This window comes from Spinacia oleracea, chromosome 4 (assembly GCF_020520425.1).
Source record: "Spinacia oleracea cultivar Varoflay chromosome 4, BTI_SOV_V1, whole genome shotgun sequence".
NCBI classification, from domain to species: domain Eukaryota; kingdom Viridiplantae; phylum Streptophyta; class Magnoliopsida; order Caryophyllales; family Amaranthaceae; genus Spinacia; species Spinacia oleracea.
The window spans coordinates 117,439,396-117,463,414 of record NC_079490.1 but is presented as its reverse complement, the minus strand read 5'-3'; the positions used below and the strand labels follow the sequence as shown (position 1 = coordinate 117,463,414).

The following is a 24,019-nucleotide window of genomic DNA, read 5'->3' as shown; positions in this document are numbered from 1 at the left end:
TCCAAAGTGTAAAGAACTTTCTGAAACGGAGGTAGTATGACTTAAAAAAAGCTGAATTACAAACAATTTGGGCTGTTCGGTATGGTTTTAATTTCCAATTTTCTATTTTTTACAAAATTAAAAACCAAATATGAAAATTAGAAAAAGCTAGCAGTTTTTGGTTTTTTATTTTTAGTTTTCAAAATTAACATCATTACCATAGATATAGTTGACTTACAAAACCTTTAAATCCAAAAACTTAAAACTAACATTGATATTGAACAAGCCCTAAGAAACGAAAATAATGGTAGCTTGAAAAAAGCATAGGAAGGAAAGGGGCTTACAAATTTTCCAGCAAACGGAGAGATCGATGAAATAGACGAATAAAAAGCAATAATAGTGATCATAATAAGGTATCAGTAGTGAATTCATAGTGACGACAAGAAATCTAAGCACATGCAATCGGTGGATTCAATGTTGTACTCATCTACATTCAGTTGCCACCTCGCCTGCTCAACTTGTTCAACAACAACAAAAACAAAAAAAAGGTTAATACCGCCTCTATGAAACATAAGTTTGCTCTAAACAAGAATATGGCCTAATATTTACTCCCTCATCTATAATTGTTTGTTGAATGTAACCATAGTGTTTTATTAAGATTTTGTTGCGTAGAATTGAGAAAGGCGAAAGGTGGCGGATTAAATTTAATTTTATGTGATAATAAAGTTGTAGTTTCATGTGATTTATAATAATGGGATATAAAGGGATAATCTTTTCAGGACGGCCTAAAACAGCGCATAAGGTAAATAAAAAGGCTGAATGAGTATATTTAATATTGAACAAATAGTAGCAAATTAACAAGTACTCCCTCGTAATTTTGTGGTACTACTAAAAAATCTAGAGGAATTAAGTATATTTGTTCAAAATTAACAAAATTACCACGGAGTAAAAATTAAAGACATAATTATGAGGTAGCAATGGACATCAATTGTTAGAAAGTTAGGTGGTAATTGACAACTTTTAACAAATTAGTTAGTAATTTACAAACTATCGAACAACTTAGGTAGTAGTTGGGAAATTTTCCCTAAATTAATTATTCAATTCATAACCCCGAAATCGCAAAATAAATAGATTAGGGTTCATATGACTTGAAATTGGGGATTGTTGAATACTTATTGTTTGGGCTAGTTGTTTGGGCTCCCAATTGGATACCAATTGGGCCACTAAGTCCAAAGCCCAATGGCTCAACACAACAACACCAAACCCACCTCTATTCAACATGGTTGGTCAGCCACCACAAAGGCCCAAGGCCCAATAGCAATAAATGACCTATGGGCATTTATTACACAAACACTATAAATAGGCCGCCAAGGATCACACCTCAAGGTACGTCCAATTTACTGCCTTAAGACTACTCTCTAGAGAACTTCTCTGTAGAAATCTGAGCATTGTTCTTACTTAGGCATCGGAGGGGCTTTCCTCGAAAACACCCCCGAGGCTAGTGACTTTGTCATTGCGCAGGTGAATTCGGACACGACTCATTCAAGCAAGCAAGATCTTCAACACATACAAGAAGGGCCTTCATACGAAGCCCATTGTTTCAACACCGGAACAATTTGGCGCCGTCTGTGAGGAACAACTCTTCAAAGCCTTGAAAAAACTAACCATCTTCGCTCCGAAAATGGATAACAACAATGATAATGACATGATAGTCCGCACAGATTCAGAATCTGAGGCGGAAGCGCAACCGCGGTCGGTGGCAAGGTCACAGCCAAGCAGAGCTACGACCGCCACGATCGCCAGACACCCAATTCCATCCCGGGAAGAGCTCAACGCGGCTATGACCATCATGCAAAACTTCCTCTTCAACGAGAAGGAGCAAGGATTGGCAAACGACCGCAGAGAGGAAAGGAGAACTAGGCGATGTTAGGTTATGATACCTATGAATAAACATAAATCATGCGGAAAAACCATAAAGCCAGGAAACATATTATTTACACATAATCATTTAGCATAATTTAGATGCATACACTTTGTAGCGTGCCCTCCCTAGCTGCGCCCGAACCGAACAAGAACAAGTCTTTAGGACTCCAAGTGTCGTCCCTCCGTAGATAGTCCACAACTCGTCCGGATCCGCCTTAAGCTTGACCAACTAGAATCTCCCTTAAGGTTACTAGGATTTTCGGCTATTTGGGTTGCAAGTGTTTGGCTAATTTTTGCTTGAAAATCTTACCTTTTGAATACTTCAAATCTCGATGTAAATATTTGACCCTAGGCACCTATTTATAGAGTTTATGGAAAGGAATTATAATCCTACTAGGATATGGATTTATTAATTAGACTCCTATTAGAACTCTAAATAATAAATTTAATCTTTTAGGGTTAGGATTTAATCAATGCACGAATTCCGATAGGATTAGGATTCGTTACGAACACGAGCGTCGCACGACCACGAGGGAAGCACGCACCGCGCAGGCCTTGCGGCCCACACGCATGAGCGCTGCCTCGCAGCCCACGAGCACGCTCAGCGCGCGCGCCAGCAGCCTTGCTGGGCCTGGTCTTGCGCTGGGCCTGGCGAGGCTTGTGGCCTTCGTGTTGGGCGCTCGGCTTGCTGGGCGTGGGCCTGGCTTCGTGCTGGGCCTTCGTCTAGCAAGCCTCGTCCGATGCTAATTCGTACGATGCGCTTCCGATTAAATTCCCGGTTCCGGAATTCATTTCCGATACGAACAATATTTAATATTTCCGATTCCGGAATTAATTTCCGTTTCGAACAAAAATTTAATATTTCCGTTTCCGGAATTATTTTTCGATTCCGATAATATTTCCGATTCTGACAATATTTCCGTTTCCGGCAATATTTCCGATTCCGGTAATATTTCCATTTCCAATAATATCTTCCGATACGTACCATGTTTCCGTTTCCGGCAACATCTACGACTTGGATAATATTTATATTTCCGATACGATCCATATTTCCGTTTCCGGCAATATCATAGTTTCCGGAGTATTCATTTCTTGCTTGTGACGATCTCAGCTCCCACTGAAACCAAGATCCGTCGATTCCGAATACCCATAGATGGAGTATTTAATTCCATTAAATTCTTGATCGTTTACGTACTATTTGTGTGACCCTACGGGTTCAGTCAAGAGTAAGCTATGGATTAATATAATTAATTCCACTTGAACTGAAGCGGCCTCTAGCTAGGCATTCAGCTCACTTGATCTCACTGAATTATTAACTTGTCAATTAATACTGAACCGCATTTATTAGACTTTAACATTAAATGCATACTTGGACCAAAGGCATTATTTCCTTCAGTCTCCCACTTGTCCTTAGGGACAAGTGTGCATTTCCTAATTCCTTTGTCGCTCGATGCTTGCTCTTGAACATAAGGTAAGAGTTGTCATCCTTATTATGTCCAGAGGTGTTTCTCGGTTTTAGAGTTCAATTGATCAAATAAACAGATAATCATAGCCTATGATTCATCCGAGCACGGCCATGCATTTTACAGTTTCTAGCTCTCCGAGTGGCCTTGTACAACTTTTAAGCATCTCATCCCGATTTATGGGAGAACAATCCCAATCTTGCGATCTTGAGATTAGACTTCGTTTGATAGGTGATTACCTGAGCGTTGTCTTTATAGCCTCCTTTTACGGTGCGACGGTTGGTCAACGTCATGAAGGAAATAATGCCCTTGGTCCAAGTATGCATTCAATGTTAAGTCTAATAAATGCGGTTCAGTATTAATTAACAAGTTAATAATTCAGTGAGATCAAGTGAGCTGAATGCCTAGCTAGAGGCCGCTTAAGTTCAAGTGGAATTAATGATATTAATCCACAGCTTACTCTTGACTGAACCCGTAGGGTCACACAAATAGTACGTAAACGGATCAAGTATTTAATGGCATTAAATACTCCATCTATGGATATTCGGAATCGACGGATCTTGGTTTCAGTGGGAGCTGAGATCGTCACAGGCAAGAAATGAATACTCCGGAAACGATGATATTGCCGGAAACGGAAATGTGGATCGTGTCGGAAATATAAATATTATCCAAGTCGTAGATGTTGCCGGAAACGGAAACATGATACGTATCGGAAAATATTATCGGAAATGGAAATATTGCCAGAATCGGAAATATTGCCGGAAACGGAAATATTGTCAGAATCGGAAATATTATCGAAATCGGAAAATAATTCCGGAAACGGAAATATTAAATATTTGTTCGAAACGGAAATTAATTCCGGAATCGAAAATATTAAATATTGTTCGTATCGGAAATGAATTCCGGAATCGGGAATTTAATCGGAAGCGTATCGTACGAATTAGCATCGGACGAGGCCCGCTAGAGGAAGGCCCAGCACGAAGCCAGGCCGTCGCCCAGCGAGCCAACGCGCACCAGCGCACGCCAGGCCTCGACCAGGTCCAGCGCAAGGCCAGGCCCAGCCAAGGCCTTGGGCGCACGCGCGGAGCATAGCGTGGGCCGAGCGCTGTGCGCCTAGCGTGGGCCGCAAGGCTTGCGCGGGTGTACGGTGCTCGTGCAATGCATGTGCGGGAATCCTGAAGCAATCAGAATTCAAAGTGTGATTAAATCCTAAAACTATTAGATAATGATTATTTAATTAGAGTCCTAGTAGGGTTATAATTAAATAAATTAGTATCCTAATAGGATTCCAAAACCCTTTCCATAACTCTATAAATAAGTGCCTAGGGTCACATATTTTCATAGATGATTCAAGTATTCAAAGTGAGTTTTTGAGAGAAAATTCAGACACATTTCTTGACCATAAGTGCCGAAAATCTTTAGTACCTTAAAGGCGATTCTAGTTGGTTAATCTTAAGGCGGATCCGGACGTGCTGTGGACTATCTACGGAGGGACGACACTTGGAGTCCTAAAGACTTGTTCTTGTTCGGTTCGGGCGCAGCTAGGGAAGGCACGCAACAAAGAGTATGCATCTAAACTATGCTATATGATTATGTGTAAATAATATGTATTCCTGGCTAAATGGTTTTTTCGCATGATTTATGAATTGTCATATGTATCATAACCTAACACGTCAAAGTAACCAGTTCTCAAACAAGTAATCTTAAATCACTCAGGTATTGAGGATTTAGTGTCTAATAATTTTAATGAAATTTACTTATGACAAATTTTCATCTCTTACAGTAAAGTTTCATAGGTCTGTCCGATACTAGTCTTCCCAAAGTAAGTATCTATGCAAATGATTACGACATTTTCATGTCCACATAGTTCAAGAAACAGAACTACTAGTCATCTTGCATTCCAGTCGTCTAACGTTTTCTATGCATCCAATTTTATAGAAAACTCCGACCAGGGACCATTTTCAACTTTTTCAAGTTCACTTGATAGACATTTCTTAGTCATAGGACTGGTCCTGACAGTCTATCTTGAATATATCGTCAAATTGAAGGGACTCATCATTTAATACTAAACCAAGATTAAATGGAATATGAAAATACATTTCATATATGATAAATGTTCAACCCCAATATTTCACAACCATGGGCCTCAAACCCATCCTTAAAACAGTTCATGGAATTCAAAGCTATGCTTGATTTCCAGTGCTACAATGTGAGTGTTGCTTCTCACTTGTGGCATAGGTTTAGTTATCATGCTTTGCCAATCTTAATATCCTTTTCATCGAATGTTCTTCGAGATATGATGATAAGATCTTTTGAGTATGTTTATTTTGTGATCTAGTCTTTCTTGCTACATTTGTGGTTCTACGCATTTTGCAATGAAGAACCATTAAGTCAACAGACATGTGATCTTCCCAAGTTCAATGAAGAACTCATTAATATAAATAACTCTGTTTTATTGCTTCTTAGGCAATAAGTACTTTTACTTCAACTGTTTAGGTTGCTAGTGATGCTTTGTTTGGATTTACTTATCCAAGCAGTTCACATATATGTGGAAGACTTTCTAGCTGTACCTTAGAACATAGAATTTAATATTTAATTTCCCACGCAACAACTCATGGTCTCTAATCCATGTTGCCATTTCAAAACACGATGCTCTTTAGCTCGTCCTTGTCAATGGTTAACTCCAAAGGGATCTTTCTTGATCCTTTGCCAGTGTTTATGCGTGTAGCATCAATATTTAGCATATCTTTATTTCCTTGAATCAAGAACTAATCTTATGTACTTCTTCAAGTACCATAAGTATTCTTGATATCAATCTAGTTGATCTACACTTAGATCAATAGAGATTGGTATATGTTCGTCATGCCTAAAGTCATACGATACGTTTTTGGCGATCCTCATATTATATCATACATGATAAATTCTTTTGCAGAATAATTCCCAATTGAATTCTATTCATGTAGCTTTTAGCTCATATAGTTTCAGTAGATACTAATTCCAGCTAAATTCTTTGACATACAATATAGGTTAAGAATCTCATTTAGACTCTTTGATGTTTAACTTAGTAAATGCTTATACATAGTTCAGACATCCTTTACTTAGATTTATTCATATGGGTCGAATATCTCCAATGGAGTCTTTCGTGTTTGATTTAGTAAATGCCATTACTTAATCCAAAACAATATCATAAGATCTTCGTAAATAGATCTTAATACGCGGTATGTACTAAGTTTCGCCTTGGTCCATCATTGATGAATAATTTCAAATCTAAGTCATTAGCATTTGAATGTCATTTCACAATAGAGAGATATGTGTGTGATACACATAGGACCAATTAAGTTTTATGTACTCCCACTAAACTTCTTATATATCTATAAGAATCATGTACATTTTATGAAACTAAAATACTTATTAGCTTCACTAAAATGCAGTTCCGATTCCCAATTGCTTGCTTAAATCTGTACTTAGATTTCATAAGCTAGCTTTCCTTTTCAAGCATTTATTTTGATCCACAAATCCTATGACATACCATGTACATAGTTTATTCCAACATTTGATTGAGGAATACGTTTTGTCATCCAATTGCCATATGCACCAATATGAAATCATTGCTTGATTTATAGACTTGAGCATTACGATTATGCATGAGGTTTCAACACAATCCATGTCATGAATTTGCTTGTAACTTTTAGAAACTAATCTAGCTTTGTGTGTTAACACAATTCAATTTTTGATGGTTTTTATCCTTAAAACCAATTTGCAATCAATAGGTGTTAAATCAATTCTTGCAAATCAACAAAATTTCAATTTTGTCATCAAAACATTAAGTATGTTTTATGGCATTTAACCGTCTAAAACATTGAGTCTATATATGGCCTCTAACCATTTTATGGAATCTAGGTTTCGTCATAGCTTTCTTACAGGTCACAAACTCATTAATCTACATGATAATAGTTTGACTGTAAGTTGTAGGTTTCTTCACTATCTAATAGAAGAATCGCATAGCTTTAGTGACCTGAACTCCATGTTTCTTCATATCTAATAGAAGAATCTCATAGTTTCAGTGACTTGAACTCTATGCCTACTTGGGTATAGAACATCAAACAATAGAATATCAATAGCCACTTGAAAGTCCTTTGAATATTCTATTCTCCTTGAAGCACTTGTAAAGTCTTCTAAGAGATGTCTATTCTTTAAAGCCACTTCTAAAGTCCTTAAAGAATACATGTTCGGATTTTCTAAAGAACTTTGAAAAGCTTCCTGAATGTCCGTTTATGTTTGTTGTTCGCCTCGAAGACTTTCGAGGTCTATTTTCTCCCACTTGTCATTTTGGAAACGAATCTCCAAAAGGACATCATTTCGAGCAAACAAACATTATGTTCTCAAAAATTCGTGGTAGAAACAATACCCTTGTGTCTCATTTGAATAAATCACAATGAAACATATATCTATACTTGGGCCTTAGTTTGTTGAATTACAAACACTAAGCTCCCACTGAGTTTAGGAACTCTGTAGATATATTATGAAAAGATATTCCGAAATTACTTTTCAATAGCTTTGACGAATTTGGTTTAGTTTGGTGGTAGTTGAGCATTTTGTTCTAGAAATTATAGGAAAAGTCTTTATGATTCATCATTGATCGAATCAAGTACTAATTAACTTCGTTCATTCCACTTAGATATTACATATCTCATGGAGCTAGATTGTGAAATTACAATACACAATCATTAATGATCATTTTTGGTCTTCAAGCAATCATTAACATGATCTATCCTAGATCTTTATGATTTCTTACCAAGTGGGATTTATACTTCTAAATATTTGAACTAGCCAAACAGATACAAACTTATATCACATTGAGTAAATAAACCTCAAATCTGTGTGAAATAATAAAGTCATAAAACCTTTCTTTAGCTTTGAACTCTATTGTCTAGGCGTTCTAACAATAGTTCATATCTTTTGTTACTCTCAACAAGTAAGACTAGTTGTCTTAAATTGATCTAGAAATCAATGAACTTTCAAAAGTCCATCAAAATAGAGCTTTTGAATGTTAACTTGTCGATATGGTCTAAGTAACAATGCCAAAGGTTAGTGGAACTCAAATCAAGGGTTTGATTTGAACCTAGTAAAGTTTTTACTGTTAAAGAGTTGTTTGTTTTAATCAAGCATATTGACTCAATCCGTAAATGACCATTTCATTCAAATAAACAAACAAACATTGCTTTTGTTCTTTTGAATGTGAGTCTTTCTGTGTTTGAAAACAGAAATTTAGGTATGCTGATTGTGGAACAAAATAGCCAGTAAGTTCCAGCCTTTGAAAGGACTTAAAACAAACTAGATGACCCTACAACTAATGTAGCATTGTCATGCTTCATTTCCCACTTGTAGGCCATTAGTGTAGCCTAGCTTCCATTGTTTGAGTTATTACCGAAGTAAGAACCTCAAGCGGTATATGATACCAAGGAAGTTTGATTGCTAGGTTACTTTTCTTTAAACATGAACTTATAGGTAGAAATGGAATCGTAAATTCCTTTAATTTGTTCCTTGTTTTCCTATTTCTTGTACCCTTTCTCATAGTCTTAAGAAGAATTGAATTCTTTAGTGTTGACTTTTATACTTTGTTAGACATGTCCAATGTCACTACAACAAAGTTCTTACCATTTATGTTGAATATTCTGTTTCAACTAGATGATCTTACCAGAAGCTTCTAAAGTTCTCTAAGCATCGATCTATTCGAATGTATAGGGACTAGACTCATTCGAGAAATAAATGGACAAAGATATTAGGTTGTTAACCATTGGTAAAGCTGAGCGTTTAAACTCAATGCTTTATGATCTCAAAACTACATTGTATTTTGAATTCACAAGCACCAATTGGTACGCAATTCGATTTTGATACTCGAAAAACAACCATAAAAGTCGCTAAAAGAAACGTACATTTTAAATTCCTCATTTTCTCTCATTTCCGTGAATCGTTCTTGGATTCACTACCAATCGAGGAAATTTACTGTTACCTTTCTAAAAGGGTTTACTGCAGTGCAAGATATTTAATTATAAACAATAATTAAAACATACATTGAAGCATTCAAAGTCTAAACATTTATCATGAGTAATAACTTGAAAATTAAAGCAATCATGCAATTCAAACAAGTTATTAGCATTTTATTCGATTTTATTGTTCCAGCAGGTGTGAATAAAATGATTCCAAGACCCTAAAACCATTGAAGAATTAAGCACATTATGTATTTTGACTCAATTCTAAAACATTTTAGGTAAGCAAAAACCTTTTGCTAATGGTCTAGAAACTACTCTTGGTTGATAGGTACGTCTAAGAACTTATTAGGTAAACCTATCGATTTTGCCACGACATAAAAGGACTCCTTACTTATATCGTTGAGTTTCACCAAAACTAACATGTACTCACAATTATTTGTGTACCTTACCCCTTTAGGACCAATAAGTAACACCTCACTGAGCGAAAACTATTACTAGATTGATGTAAAGGATATCCAAGTAAGTGTTTATTTTGGTATGGCACCTTTTAACTCAATTTTTAAGTTTGGAACTTAAGGCTCTTACTATGTTGGTTAGATTTTAAGTGAACTAAAATCCTTAACCATGCAACATAATCAAGCCACAATCTCATGCATAATTAAGACATATTTAAAGCAATAAATAACTTAAAGCATGCATAAGATAAATGTGATATAGTATGGTCCGACTTCATCTTGAAGCTTCAACTTCAAAGTCCGTCTTGAAAATGGATTGGAAACTCCGTCTTGAATTTCACCGTGGGATGCGCCATTTTCTTCAAGTAGGATAAGATATAATTAAACTAATTACAACTATTTGATGGTACGCAGACCATATTTGAATTGAAAAACAAATTTGGTGCTTTAGACCAATTACATTCAAATTAATGGTACGCAGACCATATTTTCTATCCTATTTGGGCCATACTAGTCACTTCATAACCTGCAAAACAGTACATATACAATATATATACCAATCATCCATTCATTATCATGAATGGCCCACATAATTGGTTAGTTAAAACACATTGTATGCATCACATAAATATTTGCAGCAATTAATTAAGGGCACCAATAATCTACCAATTATTCAGTCCTTATTAATTCTAATCAAGTTGTTTAACCTTAAAGGATTTGTAGACCAAATCAAGAGTTCATGACTAAAAGGCTCCCACTTAAACTAATAAATTCATATGCTTTACTAATTTTAAACATAAAAATGTATTTCTAGTCTAACCGGAAACATACAAATTTAATTAAAATTTAAAGCTCATATAAAATTTATAATCGAATCCATTAATTTAATTTATTTCAGTTGAATTAAACGAATTTAAATTAATTCAAGGTTTAATTTTAGTAAAATAATTAGTATAATAAAATTTATAATAATTATAATATTCAAAATTAAAATCCGAGAAAACAATTTAAATTATTAATTTTAAAATTAATTAAAATTATTTCCGAACTGAAAATTCAAAATTAAATTTGAAACCACTCAATCGAGACATGACGAGGCACTTGGGCTTGCGCCCCAAGCCCCATCGAGTGCACGAGGCTTAGCGCCCCTTGATTGTTCGTACAGCAACACGCAAGCAACCACACGCAACGCAGCACTGCAGGCCACGCTGCGCGCGCGCTTGCTCGCTCGTCGCGCCTGCAGGCCACACGCAACGCAGCACTGCAGGCCACTCTGCGCGCGCCCGCTTGCTCGTCGCCTTGCGTCTGCTTGTTTGCTGGGCGTGGCAGCGCGCGCTGTGGCGCAACACGCTTGCTGCCCACACGCGTCTGCCACTGGCCTGCGCCTTGCCCTTCGCCCTTGCCCACTCGCCCACATGCGCACAGGGCAGCGTGCTGCCTTGTGCTTTTGTGCCATGGCCCTTGCTCGTTGCATCGTACCGCATGGGCGACGAGCTCCCTTGCTCGTCGTCGCATGCCCGCACTATACAACACCCCCTAAGGGTAACACGTAGCGTCCATTGCTTTGTGCGTGCAAGTTTTATGAGCGAATTGCATAAAAATTAAAACTTTTATTTCCAAAATTAATGACAAATTAATAAATCATATTAATTTCATAATTTTATGGCGAAAAATCGAAAATTTATTAATAAATTAATTTCCGATTAACATGGATTCAAATCTAGGTCATAAAAATCTAAAATTTAACACAAATTAACAATTTTTATGGTGGTTTTTAATCATTGGTACCTAATTAAATTATTAATTAATTATGAAAATCAAATTAATTCTAAATTATTCGAATTTCAACAAATTAATCATAATTACAAATTAGGTTGTATAATTAACAAGGCTAGGCATTCAAACTTGTTAAACATATACAGTAGGTCAATCAAAGATTCAAGATTTATCAACAAGAATCGCAAATATTCAATTTAACATCTTAAATTTACAAACTTTTGCGTTCGAAAAACTAAAACCTCCGAAAAGTCATAGTTAGGCTTCGAATTTGGGAATTCTGGGTTTCGGCGAAAATTATTATTTTTGTCAAAATTTTAGAATGCCTTTTACATGCGGAATTGACACAAAAATAACTCGATTTGGTTGAGTAACGAACATTCTGCCGAAAAACTGCGTACATATAATTAAATAAACGCAATTTGCAATTAATTAACAAATACGAAAATTAATCACCCCTTTTAATCCCTTGGAAATTTCTAATATTTAACCATGTTCATGCAATTTAGATTATGAAAATAATAAGAGGCTCTGATACCACTGTTAGGTTATGATACATATGAATAAACATAAATCATGCGGAAAAATCATAAAGCCAGGAAACATATTATTTACACATAATCATTTAGCATAATTTAGATGCATACACTTTGTAGCGTGCCCTCCCTAGCTGCGCCCGAACCGAACAAGAACAAGTCTTTAGGACTCCAAGTGTCGTCCCTCTGTAGATAGTCCACAGCACGTCCGGATCCGCCTTAAGCTTGACCAACTAGAATCGCCCTTAAGGTTACTAGGATTTTCGGCTATTTGGGTTGCAAGTGTTTGGCTGATTTTTGCTTGAAAATCTTACCTTTTGAATACTTCAAATCTCGATGTAAATATGTGACCCTAGGCACCTATTTATAGAGTTTAGGGAAAGGAATTATAATCCTACTAGGATATGGATTTATTAATTAGAATCCTATTAGAACTCTAAATAATAAATTTAATCTTTTAGGATTAGGATTTAATCAATGCACGAATTTCGATAGGATTAGGATTCGTTACGAACACGAGCGTCGCACGACCACGAGGGAAGCACGCACCGCGCAGGCCTTGCGGCCCACACGCATGAGCGCTGCCTCGCAGCCCACGAGCACGCTCAGCGCGCGCGCCAGCAGCCTTGCTGGGACTGGCCTTGCGCTGGGCATGGCGAGGCTTGTGGCCTTCGTGTTGGGCGCTCGGCTTGCTGGGCGTGGGCCTGGCTTCGTGCTGGGCCTTCGTCTAGCAAGCCTCGTCCGATGCTAATTCGTACGATGCGCTTCCGATTAAATTCCCGGTTCCGGAATTCATTTCCGATACGGACAATATTTAATATTTCCGATTCCGGAATTAATTTCCGTTTCGAACAAATATTTAATATTTCCGTTTCCGGAATTATTTTTCGATTCCGATAATATTTCCGATTCTGACAATATTTCCGTTTCCGGCAATATTACCGATTCCGGTAATATTTCCATTTCCAATAATATTTTCCGATACGTACCATGTTTCCGTTTCCGGCAACATCTACGACTTGGATAATATTTATATTTCCGATACGATCCATATTTCCGTTTCCAGCAATATCATCGTTTCCGGAGTATTCATTTCTTGCTTGTGACGATCTCAGCTCCCACTGAAACCAAGATCCGTCGATTCCGAATATCCATAGATGGAGTATTTAATTCCATTAAATACTTGATCCGTTTACGTACTATTTGTGTGACCCTACGGGTTCAGTCAAGAGTAAGCTGTGGATTAATATAATTAATTCCACTTGAACTGAAGCGGCCTCTAGCTAGGCATTCAGCTCACTTGATCTCACTGAATTAATAACTTGTCAATTAATACTGAACTGCATTTATTAGACTTTAACATTAAATGTATACTTGGACCAAGGGCATTATTTCCTTCAGGCGACGGCTAAACATGCCGCCCAATGAAGAGGTTTCCCGACCCGAACGAGAGCTTCCTTCCATGACGGCTAAGCATGAATTGCCACTCGCATTCATCGTACTGCAAGACATGAGCAGCCATGCGCAAACGCAGCAATCCGAGCAAGCCACGCCTGCGCTCAGCACGCTCGCTCACTGTGGCGAGGCATCCCTTGCTGGGCTAGGCAATGCTCGCTGGTCCAGCCAGCTCTCGCTGCCCGCGCGCTCAACCATGTGTACACGCTGCCTTGCTTCTCACCCCTCCGCCCACGTGCACGTAGCACACAGCGCATAGCAGGGCTGCTGCCTTGCGCGCATGTGCCACAGCCTTGCTCACTGCATCGTACCGCATGGGCGACTAGCTCCCTTGCTCGTCGTCGTATGCCCGCACTATACAACACCCCTTTCTAAGGTTACGATACATATGAACAACATAAGTAATGCGGAAAAACCTATATGCCAGGATTCAAATTAATTGCACATAATCAAATAATTAGTCTAGGATGCATACACTTCGTAGCGTTCCCTCCCTAGCTGCGCCCGAACCGAACAAGAACAAGTCTTTAGGACTCCAAGTGTCGTCCCTCCGTAGAAAGTCCACAGCACGTCCGGATCCGCCTCAAGATTGACCAACTAGAATCTCCCTTAAGGTACTAGAGATTTTTGGCTGGGGCAATAGTATGACTTAATTTTGCTCTCAAAATGTCACTCTGAATACTTGAAAACTCGTCCATAAATTGTGAACCTAGGCACATATTTATAGGGGTATGGAAAGGGAATTGGAATCCTATTAGGATACTAATTAGCTTAATTAGAATTTTATTAAAACTTTTTTAACTAATTCTATCTATTAGGATTAGGAATTAATCATTGAACGAATCCCATTAGATTTAGGATTTGTATCGAACACAAGCGCATACGAGCACGAGCATGCCGCATAGCCCACGCAAGCCTTGCGGCCCACGCGAGCACCGCAGCTCGCAGCCCTCCTGTGCGCGCGCCTTGGCCTGCTGGGCCTGGCGTTGCCTTGGCTGCCTTATGTTGGCGCGCAGGCTTGCTGGACGCGGGCCTGGCTTCGTGCTGGGCCTTCGTCTAGCAAGTCTCGTCCGATACTAATTCGTACGATGCGCTTCAGATTAATTTCCCGATTCCGGAATTTATTTCCGATGCGAACAATATTTAATATTTTCGATTCCGGAACAAATATTTAATATTTCCGTTTCCGGAATTATTTTTCGATTCCAATAATATTTCCGATTCCGACAATGTTTTCGTTTCCGGCAATATTTCAGATTCCGGAAATATTTCCATTTCCGATAATATTTTCCGATACGTACCATGTTTCTGTTTCCGGCAACATCTACGACTTGGATAATATTTATATTTCCGATACGATCCATATTTCCGTTTCCGGCAATATCATCGTTTCCGGAGTATTCATTGTTTGCCTTTGACGATCTCAGCTCCCACTGAAACCAAGATCCGTCGATTCCGAATATCCATAGATGGAGTATTTAATGCGATTAAATACATGATCCGTTTACGTACTCTTTGTGTGACCCTACGGGTTCAGTCAAGAGTAAGCTGTGGATTAATATCATTAATTCCACTTGAACTGAAGCGGCCTCTAGCTAGGCATTCAGCTCACTTGATCTCACTGAATTATTAACTTATTAATTAATACTGAACCGCATTTATTAGACTTATCATTAAATGCATACTTGGGCCAAGGGCATTATTTCCTTCAGTCTCCCACTTGTCCTTAGGGACAAGTGTGCATTTCCTAATTCCTTTGTCACTCGATGCTTGCTCTTGAACATAAGGTAAGAGTTTTCATCCTTATTATGTCCAGAGGTGTTTCTCGGTTTCAGAGTTCAACTGATCAAATAAACAGATAATCATAGCCTATGATTCATCTGAGCACGGCCATGCATTTTACAGTTTTTAGCTCTCCGAGTGGCCTTGTACAACTTTTAGCATCTCATCCCGATTTATGAGAGGAGAATCCCAATCTTGTGATCTTGAGATTAGACTTCGTTTGATAGGTGATTACCTGAGCGTTGCCTTTATAGCCTCCTTTTACGGTGCGACGGTTGACAACGTCAAAGTAAGCAGTTCTCAAACAAGTAATCTCAAATCACTCAGGTATTGAGGATTAGTGTCTAATAATTTTAATGAAATTTACTTATGAAAGATTTTCATCTCTTACAGTAAAGTTTCATAGGTCTGTCCGATACTAGTCTTCCCAAAGTAAGTATCTATTCAAATGATTACGACATTGCCATGTCCACATAGTTCAAGAAACAGAACTACTAGTCATCTTGCATTCTAGTCGTCTAACGTTTTCTATGCGTCCATCTTTATAGAAAACTCCGACCAGGGACCATTTTCAACTTTTGACATTCAAGTTCACTTGATAGATATTTCTTAGTCACAGGACTGGTCCTGACAGTCTATCTTGAATATATCGTCAAATTGAAGGGACTCATCATTTAATAAACCACAAATTAAATGGAAAAATGAATTCTATTCATTTATGCGAATGATTAACCAATAATGTTTTACAAAGTATTAAACTCTAAAACTTTAAAACATTAAACAAGGACATCAAAGCCATTCTCCAATATGCTTGATTCCCATAGCTGTAGTGTGCGAGTTGTGCTTCGACTGCGGCAGAGGTTTAGTCAATGGATCTGAGATGTTGTCATCAGTTCCAATCTCACTTATCTCGACTTCTTTTCTTTCAACGAACTCTAGTAGAAGGTGAAATCTACGAAGTACATGCTTGACTCTTTGGTGGTGTCTAGGCTCCTTTGCATGTGCAATAGCTCCATTATTATCACAATACAGAGCTATTGGTCCTTTAATGGAGGGGACTACACCAAGTTCACCTATGAACTTCCTTAGCCATATAGCTTCCTTTGCTGCTTCATGTGCAGCAATGTACTTCGCTTCAGTTGTAGAATCCGCAATGGTGCTTTGCTTAGCACTTTTTCAGCTTACTGCACCTCTGTTGAGGCAGAAGACAAACCCAGATTGTGATCTGAAATCATCCTTGTCGGTTTGGAAACTTGAGTCCGTATAGCCTTTAACAATTAATTCATCATCTCCAACATAGACCAGGGAATCATCTTTGTGCCTTTTCAGGTACTTCAGAATGTTCTTGGGAGCAGTCCAATGTGCCTCTCCTGGGTCTGACTGGTATCTGCTCGTAGCACTGAGTGCATACGCAACATCCGGGCATGTACATATCATAGCATACATTATTGAACCAATCAATGATACATATGGAATCCCATTCATTCGTCTACGCTCATCTAGTGTTTTTGGGCACTGAGTTTTGCTTAGAGTCATTCCATGAGACATGGGTAGGTAGCCTCACTTGGAGTCTGCCATTTTGAACCTTTCAAGCACCTTATTGATATAAGTGCTTTGACTAAGTCCAATCATCTTCTTAGATCTATCTCTGTAAATCTTGATGCCCAGTATGTACTGTGCCCTTGGTCCAAGTATGCATATAATATTAAGTCTAATAAATGCGGTTCAGTATTAATTAAACAAGTTAATAATTCAGTGAGATCAAGTGAGCTGAATGCCTAGCTAGAGGCCGCTTCAGTTCAAGTGGAATTAATTATATTAATCCACAACTTACTCTTGACTGAACCCATAGGGTCACACAAATAGTATGTAAACGGATCAAGTATTTAATGACATTAAATACTCCATCTATGGATATTCGGAATCGACGGATCTTGGTTTCAGTGGGAGCTGAGATCGTCAAAAGCAAGAAATGAATACTCCGGAAACGATGATATTGCCGGAAACGGAAATATGGATCGTATCGGAAATATAAATATTATCCAAGTCGTAGATGTTGCCGGAAACGGAAACATGGTACGTATCGGAAAATATTAATGGAAATGGAAATATTGCCGGAATCGGAAATATTGCCGGAAACGGAAATATTGTCTGAATCGTAAATATTATCGGAATCGGAAAATAATTCCGGAAACGGAATTATTAAATATTTGTTCGAAACGGAAAATAATTCCGGAATCGGATATGTTAAATATTGTTCGTATCGGAAATGAATTCCGGAATCGGGAAATTAATCGGAAGCGCGTCGTACGAATTAGCATCGGACGAGACTTGCTAGACGAAGGCCCAGCACGAAGCCAGGCCCGCATCCAGCAAGCCTGCGCGCCACACAAGGCAGCCAAGGCCACGCCAGGCCCAGCGCAAGGCCAGGCCAAGGCGCGCGCACGAGTGGGCTGCGAGCTGCGCTGCTCGCGTGGGCCGCAAGTCTTGCGTGGGATTAGCGCTCGCGAGGGTCGTGCTCGTGGGTGTTTGTGTCCGATACAAATCCTAAATCTAAAGGGGTTTGTTCAAAGATTAAATTCCTAATCCTAATAGGATAAAATAGTTAATAAGAGTTTTAATATAATTCTAATTAAGCTAATTAGTATCCTAGTAGGATTCCAATTCCTTTCCACAAACTCTATAAATATAGGCCTAGGGTCACATATTTAACAGACGATTATTGAAGTATTCAAGGTAAGATCTTAAGCAAAAATCAGCCAAACACTTGCACCCAAATAGCCGAAAATCTAAGAACCTTAAGGGCGATTCTAGTTGGTCAATCTTAAGGCGGATCCGGACGTGGTGTGGACTATCTACGGAGGGACGATACTTGGAGTCCTAAAGACTTGTTCTTGTTCGGTCCGGGCGCAGCTAGGGAGGGCACGCTACAAAGTGTATGCATCTAAATTAGGCTATATGATTATGTGTAAATAATATGTTTCCTGGCATTATGGTTTTTTCGCATGATTTATGTTTATTCATATGTATCATAACCTAATAGTGGTATCACGAGCCTCTTATTATTTTCATAATCTAAATTGCATGAACATGGTTAAATTTCCGAATTTGCAAAGAATTAAATGGGGTGATTAATTTTCGTAATTGTTAATTAATTGCAAATTGCGTTTATTTAATTATATGTACGCAGTTTTTCGGCAGAATGTTCGTTACTCAACCAAATCGAGTTATTTTTGTGTCAATTCCGCATGTAAAAGGCATTCTAAAATTTTGACAAAAATAGTAATTTTCGGCCGATCCCAGAATTCCCAAATTCGAAGCCTAACTATGACTTTTCGGAGGTTTTAGTTTTTCAAACGCAAAAGTTTGTAAATTTAAGATGTTAAATTAAGTATTTGCGATTCTTGTTGATAAATCTTGAGTTTTTGATTGACCTACTGTATATGTTTAACAATTATGAATGCCTAGACTTGTTAATTATACAACCTAATTTGTAATTATGATTAATTTGTTGAAATTCGAATCATTTAGAATTGATTTGATTTTCATGATTAATTAATAATTTAATTAGGTACCAATGATTAAAATCCACCATAAAAATTGTTAATTTATGTTAAATTTTTAATTTTATGACCTAGATTTGAATCCATGTTAATCGGAAATTAATTGATTAATAAATTTTCGATTTTTCGCCCTAAAATTATGAAATTAATATGATTTATTAATTTGTCATTAATTTTGGAAATAAAAGTTTTAATTTTTATGCAATTCGCTCATATAACTTGCACGCGCAAAGCAATGGACGCTACGTGTTACCCTTAAGGGGTGTTGTATAGTGCGGGCATGCGACGACGAGCAAGGGAGCTCGTCGCCCATGCAGTACGATGCAACGAGCAAGAGCCATGGCACACGAACACAAGGCAGCACGCTGCCCTGTGTCGAGTGTTGTGCGCATATGGGCGAGTGGGCAAGGGCAAAGGGCCAAGGCGCAAGCCATCGGGCAGACGCGTGTGGGCAGCAAGCGTGCTGCGCCACAGCGCGCGCTGCCACGCCCAGCAAGCAAGCAGGCGCGAGGCAAGCAGGGGCAACGAGCGAGCGGGCGCGCGCAGCGTGGCCTGCACTGCTGCGTTGCGTGTGGCCTGCTTGCGTATTGCTACACGAACAGTCGAGGGGCGCTAAGCCGCGCCCATGTGCTCGTCGTGTTCCGGTTGTCGCGTTTTAAATTTTAATTTGAGTTTTCCAGTTCAAGTAATTTTAATTAATTTTAAAATTAATCATTTAAATTGTTTTCTTGGATTTTAATTTTGAATATTATAATTATTATAAATTTTAATTTATTCTAATTATTTTACTAAAATTAAAAACCTTGAATTAATTTAAATTCGACTGAAAATAAATTGAATAAGTGAATTCAATTATAAATTTATATGAGCTTTAAATTTTAATTAAATTTGTATGTTTCCGGTTAGACTAGAAATACATTTTTTATGTTTAAAATTAGTAAAGAATATGAATATATTGGTTTAAGTGGGAGCAATTTTAGTCATAAACTCTTGATTAGGTCTACAAATCCTTTAAGGTTAAACAACTTGATTAGAATTAATAAGGACTGAATAATTGGTAGATTATTGGTGCCCTTGATTAATTGCTGCAAATATTTATGTGATGCACAACGTGTTTTACTAACCAGCTATGTGGGCCATTCATGATAATGAATGGGTGAATGGTATATATTGTATATGTACTGTTTTGCAGGTTATGAAGTGACTAGTATGGCCCAAATAGGATAGAAAATATGGTCAGTGTACCATTAATTTGAATGTAATTGGTCTAAAGCACCAAATTTGTTTTTCAATTAAAATATGGTCTGCGTACCATCAAATAGTTGTAATTAGTTTAACTATAGATTATCCTATTTGAAGAAAATGGCGCATCCCACGGAGATTTTCAAGACGGACTTTGAAGTTGAAGCTTCAAGATGAAGTCGGGCCATACTAGATCACATTTATCTTATGCATGCTTTAAGTTATTAATTGCTTTTAAATATGTCTTAAATATGCATGAGATCGAAGCTTGATTATGTTGCATGATTAAGGATTTTAGTTCACTTAAAATCTAACCAACATAGTAAGACCCTTAAGTTCCAAACTTAAAAATTGAGTTAAAAGGTGCCATGCCAAAATAACACTTACTTGGATATCCTTTTTTCATCGATCTTAGTAATAGTTTTCCGCCATAGCGAGGTGTTACTTATCGATACTAAAGGGGTAAGGTACACAAATAGTTGTGAGTACATGTTAGTTTTGGTAAAACTCAACGATATAAGTAAGGAGTCCTTTTATGTCGTGGCAAAATCGATAGGTTTACCTAATAAGTTCTTAGACGTACCTATCAACCAAGAGTAGTTTCTAGACTATTAGCAAAAGGCTTTTGCTTACCTAAAAGATTTTAGAATTGAGTCTAAATACATAATGTGCTTAATTCTTCAATGGTTTTTAGGATCTTGGAATCATTTTATTCACACCTGCCGGAACACATAACTTGAATAAAATGCTTAATGAACATTGAATTATGCATGTATGCTAGAATTTAAGTTTATTAAGAGAAACTATGAATGATTATTTATTTGTTTATTCTTTTTCAATTGTAGTTTTAATTATGGCAAACAACAATTCATTCAACATTCGATCAATTCTCGAAAAGGAGAAGTTGAGCGGGACAAACTTCCTTGACTGGCAAAGGAACTTGCAAATAGTTCTTATGCAGGAAGAAAAGGAGTATGTCCTGGAAGAGGCGATGCCCGAAGCCGCAGGCGAAAGGGTCACTCAGGCAGCGCTCAATCGTTGGATTGATGCCAACAAGGATGTGAAATGTCTAATGCTTGCAACCATGAGTGCAGATCTACAGAAAACGTTCATCAACTCAGATGCTTTCACGATCATCAGTGAGTTAAAGAACATGTTCCAAGATCTGGCTCGAGTCGAAAGATTCGAGACTCATCGGCAAATTCTTGAGACCAAGCTTAAGAAAGGCGAGCCCATAAGTCCACATGTTCTCAAAATGATTGGACTCATTGAGAATATGAGTCGGCTGGATCAGCAATTCTCTCAGGAAATGGTTGTAGACACCATCCTCCATTCTCTTCATAACGGGTATGATCAGTTCAAACTGAACTACAGTATGAATAGTCTGGACAAAACGCTCACTGAGCTTCACGGTATGCTGAAGACCGCTGAAAAGACTCTCAAAAGTGATAAGCAAGATGTGCTTATGGTGCGTGGGGGCAAGTTCAAGAAATCTGGAAAGAAGAGGAATGCAAAGAAAGGTGGCAACAAGGCCAGCCCAACTAAGCAAACTGGCGCCAAATCTGAAAAGAGGAAGATCAGTCAACCCACTTCAGAATCCGAATGCTTCTACTGCAAGAAGAAGGGGCATTGGAAGAGAGATTGCTTGAAGCTAAAGGAAGATCAGAAGAACGGAACAGTCGTTCCATCTTCAGGTATTTTCGTTATAGACTGTACACTTGTTAATTCAACTTCTTGGGTATTAGATACAGGTTGTGGCTCACACTTATGTTCCAATTCACAGGGACTAAGAAGAAGTAGAAAGTTAATCAAGGGTGAAGTCGACCTACGAGTGGGAAATGGAGCACGGATTGCTGCATTTGCTGTAGGAACTTATTATTTGTCGTTGCCCTCCGGGCTAGTTTTGGAACTGGAAGAATGTTTCCATGTTCCAAGTCTTACTAAAAACATCATTTCAGTTTCTTGCTTAGATGCTAAGGGATTTTCCTTTTTAATAAAAGACAATAGTTGTTCGTTTTATTTTAAGGAGATGTTTTATGGATCTGCTAGATTAGTCAATGGACTTTATTTATTAGATCACGACAAACAAGTTTATAACATAAATACCAAAAAGGCCAAAAAGGATGATTCAGATCTCACCTATCTGTGGCATTGTCGATTAGGCCATATAAACTTGAAACGCTTAGAAAGACTTCAAAAGGAAGGAATTCTAGAACCATTTGACTTAGAGGATTATGGTAAATGCGAATCATGTTTACTTGGAAAAATGACAAAGCAACCTTTCTCTAAAGTCGGAGAAAGAGCAAATGAACTATTGGGTTTAATCCATACAGATGTATGTGGACCAATGAGTACAAATGCTAGAGGTGGTTTCAGCTACTTTATCACTTTCACTGATGACTTCAGTAGATATGGTTATGTCTACCTAATGAAGCATAAGTCTGAATCCTTTGACAAATTAAAGGAATTTCTGAGTGAAGTAGAGAATCAATTAGGCAAGAAGATTAAGGCACTGCGGTCTGATAGAGGCGGTGAATATCTGAGCTATGAATTTGATGACCATCTGAAAGAATGTGGAATTCTATCAGAATTGACTCCTCCTGGAACACCACAATGGAACGGTGTGTCGGAACGGAGGAACAGAACCTTGCTAGACATGATCAGGTCAATGATGGGTCAGGCCAAACTTCCATTAGAATTTTGGGGACATGCACTAAATACAGCTGCACTCACTATAAATAGAGCTCCGTCTAAAGCTGTCGAAAAGACTCCATATGAATTATGGTTTGGAAAGCCTCCAAATGTGTCTTTTCTGAAGATTTGGGGATGTGAAGTATACGTCAAACGATTAATTTCAGACAAACTTCATCCAAAATCTGACAAATGTATCCTTGTGGGCTATCCAAAGGAAACAAAGGGGTATTACTTCTACAATACATTTGAGAACAAGGTGTTTGTTGCTCGAGATGGTGTCTTTTTGGAGAAAGATCACATTTCCAAAATGACAAGTGGGAGAAAAGTAGACCTCGAAGAAATTCGAGTCGAACAACAAACTCTAGAGAATGCTCAAGATGACATTCAGGATGAAACTCAGAGATCTTTAGAAGAATCTGGTGAGAATCATGGTCAATCTAGAAATGTTACCCCGCGTAGATTGCAAAGATATAGATCTCAACCGGAAAGGTACTTAGGTATTTTGACGAACGAGAGCTATGACGTTCTATTACTTGAAAGTGATGAACCTGCGACTTACAAACAAGCTATGACGAGCCCTAGCTCCAAGCAATGGCAAGAAGCCATGCAATCTGAATTAGACTCCATGTCTGAAAACCAAGTATGGGATTTGGTCGATTTGCCAGATGGCTACCAAGCCATTGGAAGCAAATGGGTTTTCAAACAGAAAAAGGACAAGGATGGGAAACTTGAAGTTTTCAAAGCTAGATTGGTTGCAAAAGGTTACAGGCAAGTCCACGGTGTGGATTACGATGAAACCTTTTCACCAGTTGCAATGCTAAAGTCTATTCGGATAATGTTAGCAATCGCTGCATATTACGATTACGAAATATGGCAGATGGATGTCAAAACTGCTTTCTTAAACGGCGTTTTAACAGAAACTGTGTTTATGACACAGCCTGAAGGTTTTGAGGATCCAAAGAATGCTAAAAAGGTATGCAAGCTAAAGAAGTCAATCTACGGATTGAAGCAGGCATCCAGGAGCTGGAATATACGTTTTGATGAAGCAGTCAGTGACTTTGGTTTCATCAAGAACGCAGACGAATCTTGTGTATACAAGAAGGTCAGTGGGAGCAAAATTGCTTTCCTAGTATTATATGTCGACGACATATTACTTAT

At 38.0% G+C, this 24,019-nt stretch overlaps 1 protein-coding gene across 1 annotated transcript in view; it reads left to right on the top strand.

Moving 5' to 3' along the window:
• The first annotated feature begins 1,660 nt into the window (after positions 1-1,660).
• The window catches only part of LOC130471814 (protein HLB1-like), a 60,662-nt gene continuing 38,303 nt past the window's right edge, over positions 1,661-24,019 (top strand). Inside the window, exon 1 of the mRNA XM_056842132.1 lies at positions 1,661-1,867. Coding sequence (XP_056698110.1) covers positions 1,661-1,867 — 207 coding nt within the window. The remainder of the gene's footprint in view (positions 1,868-24,019) is intronic.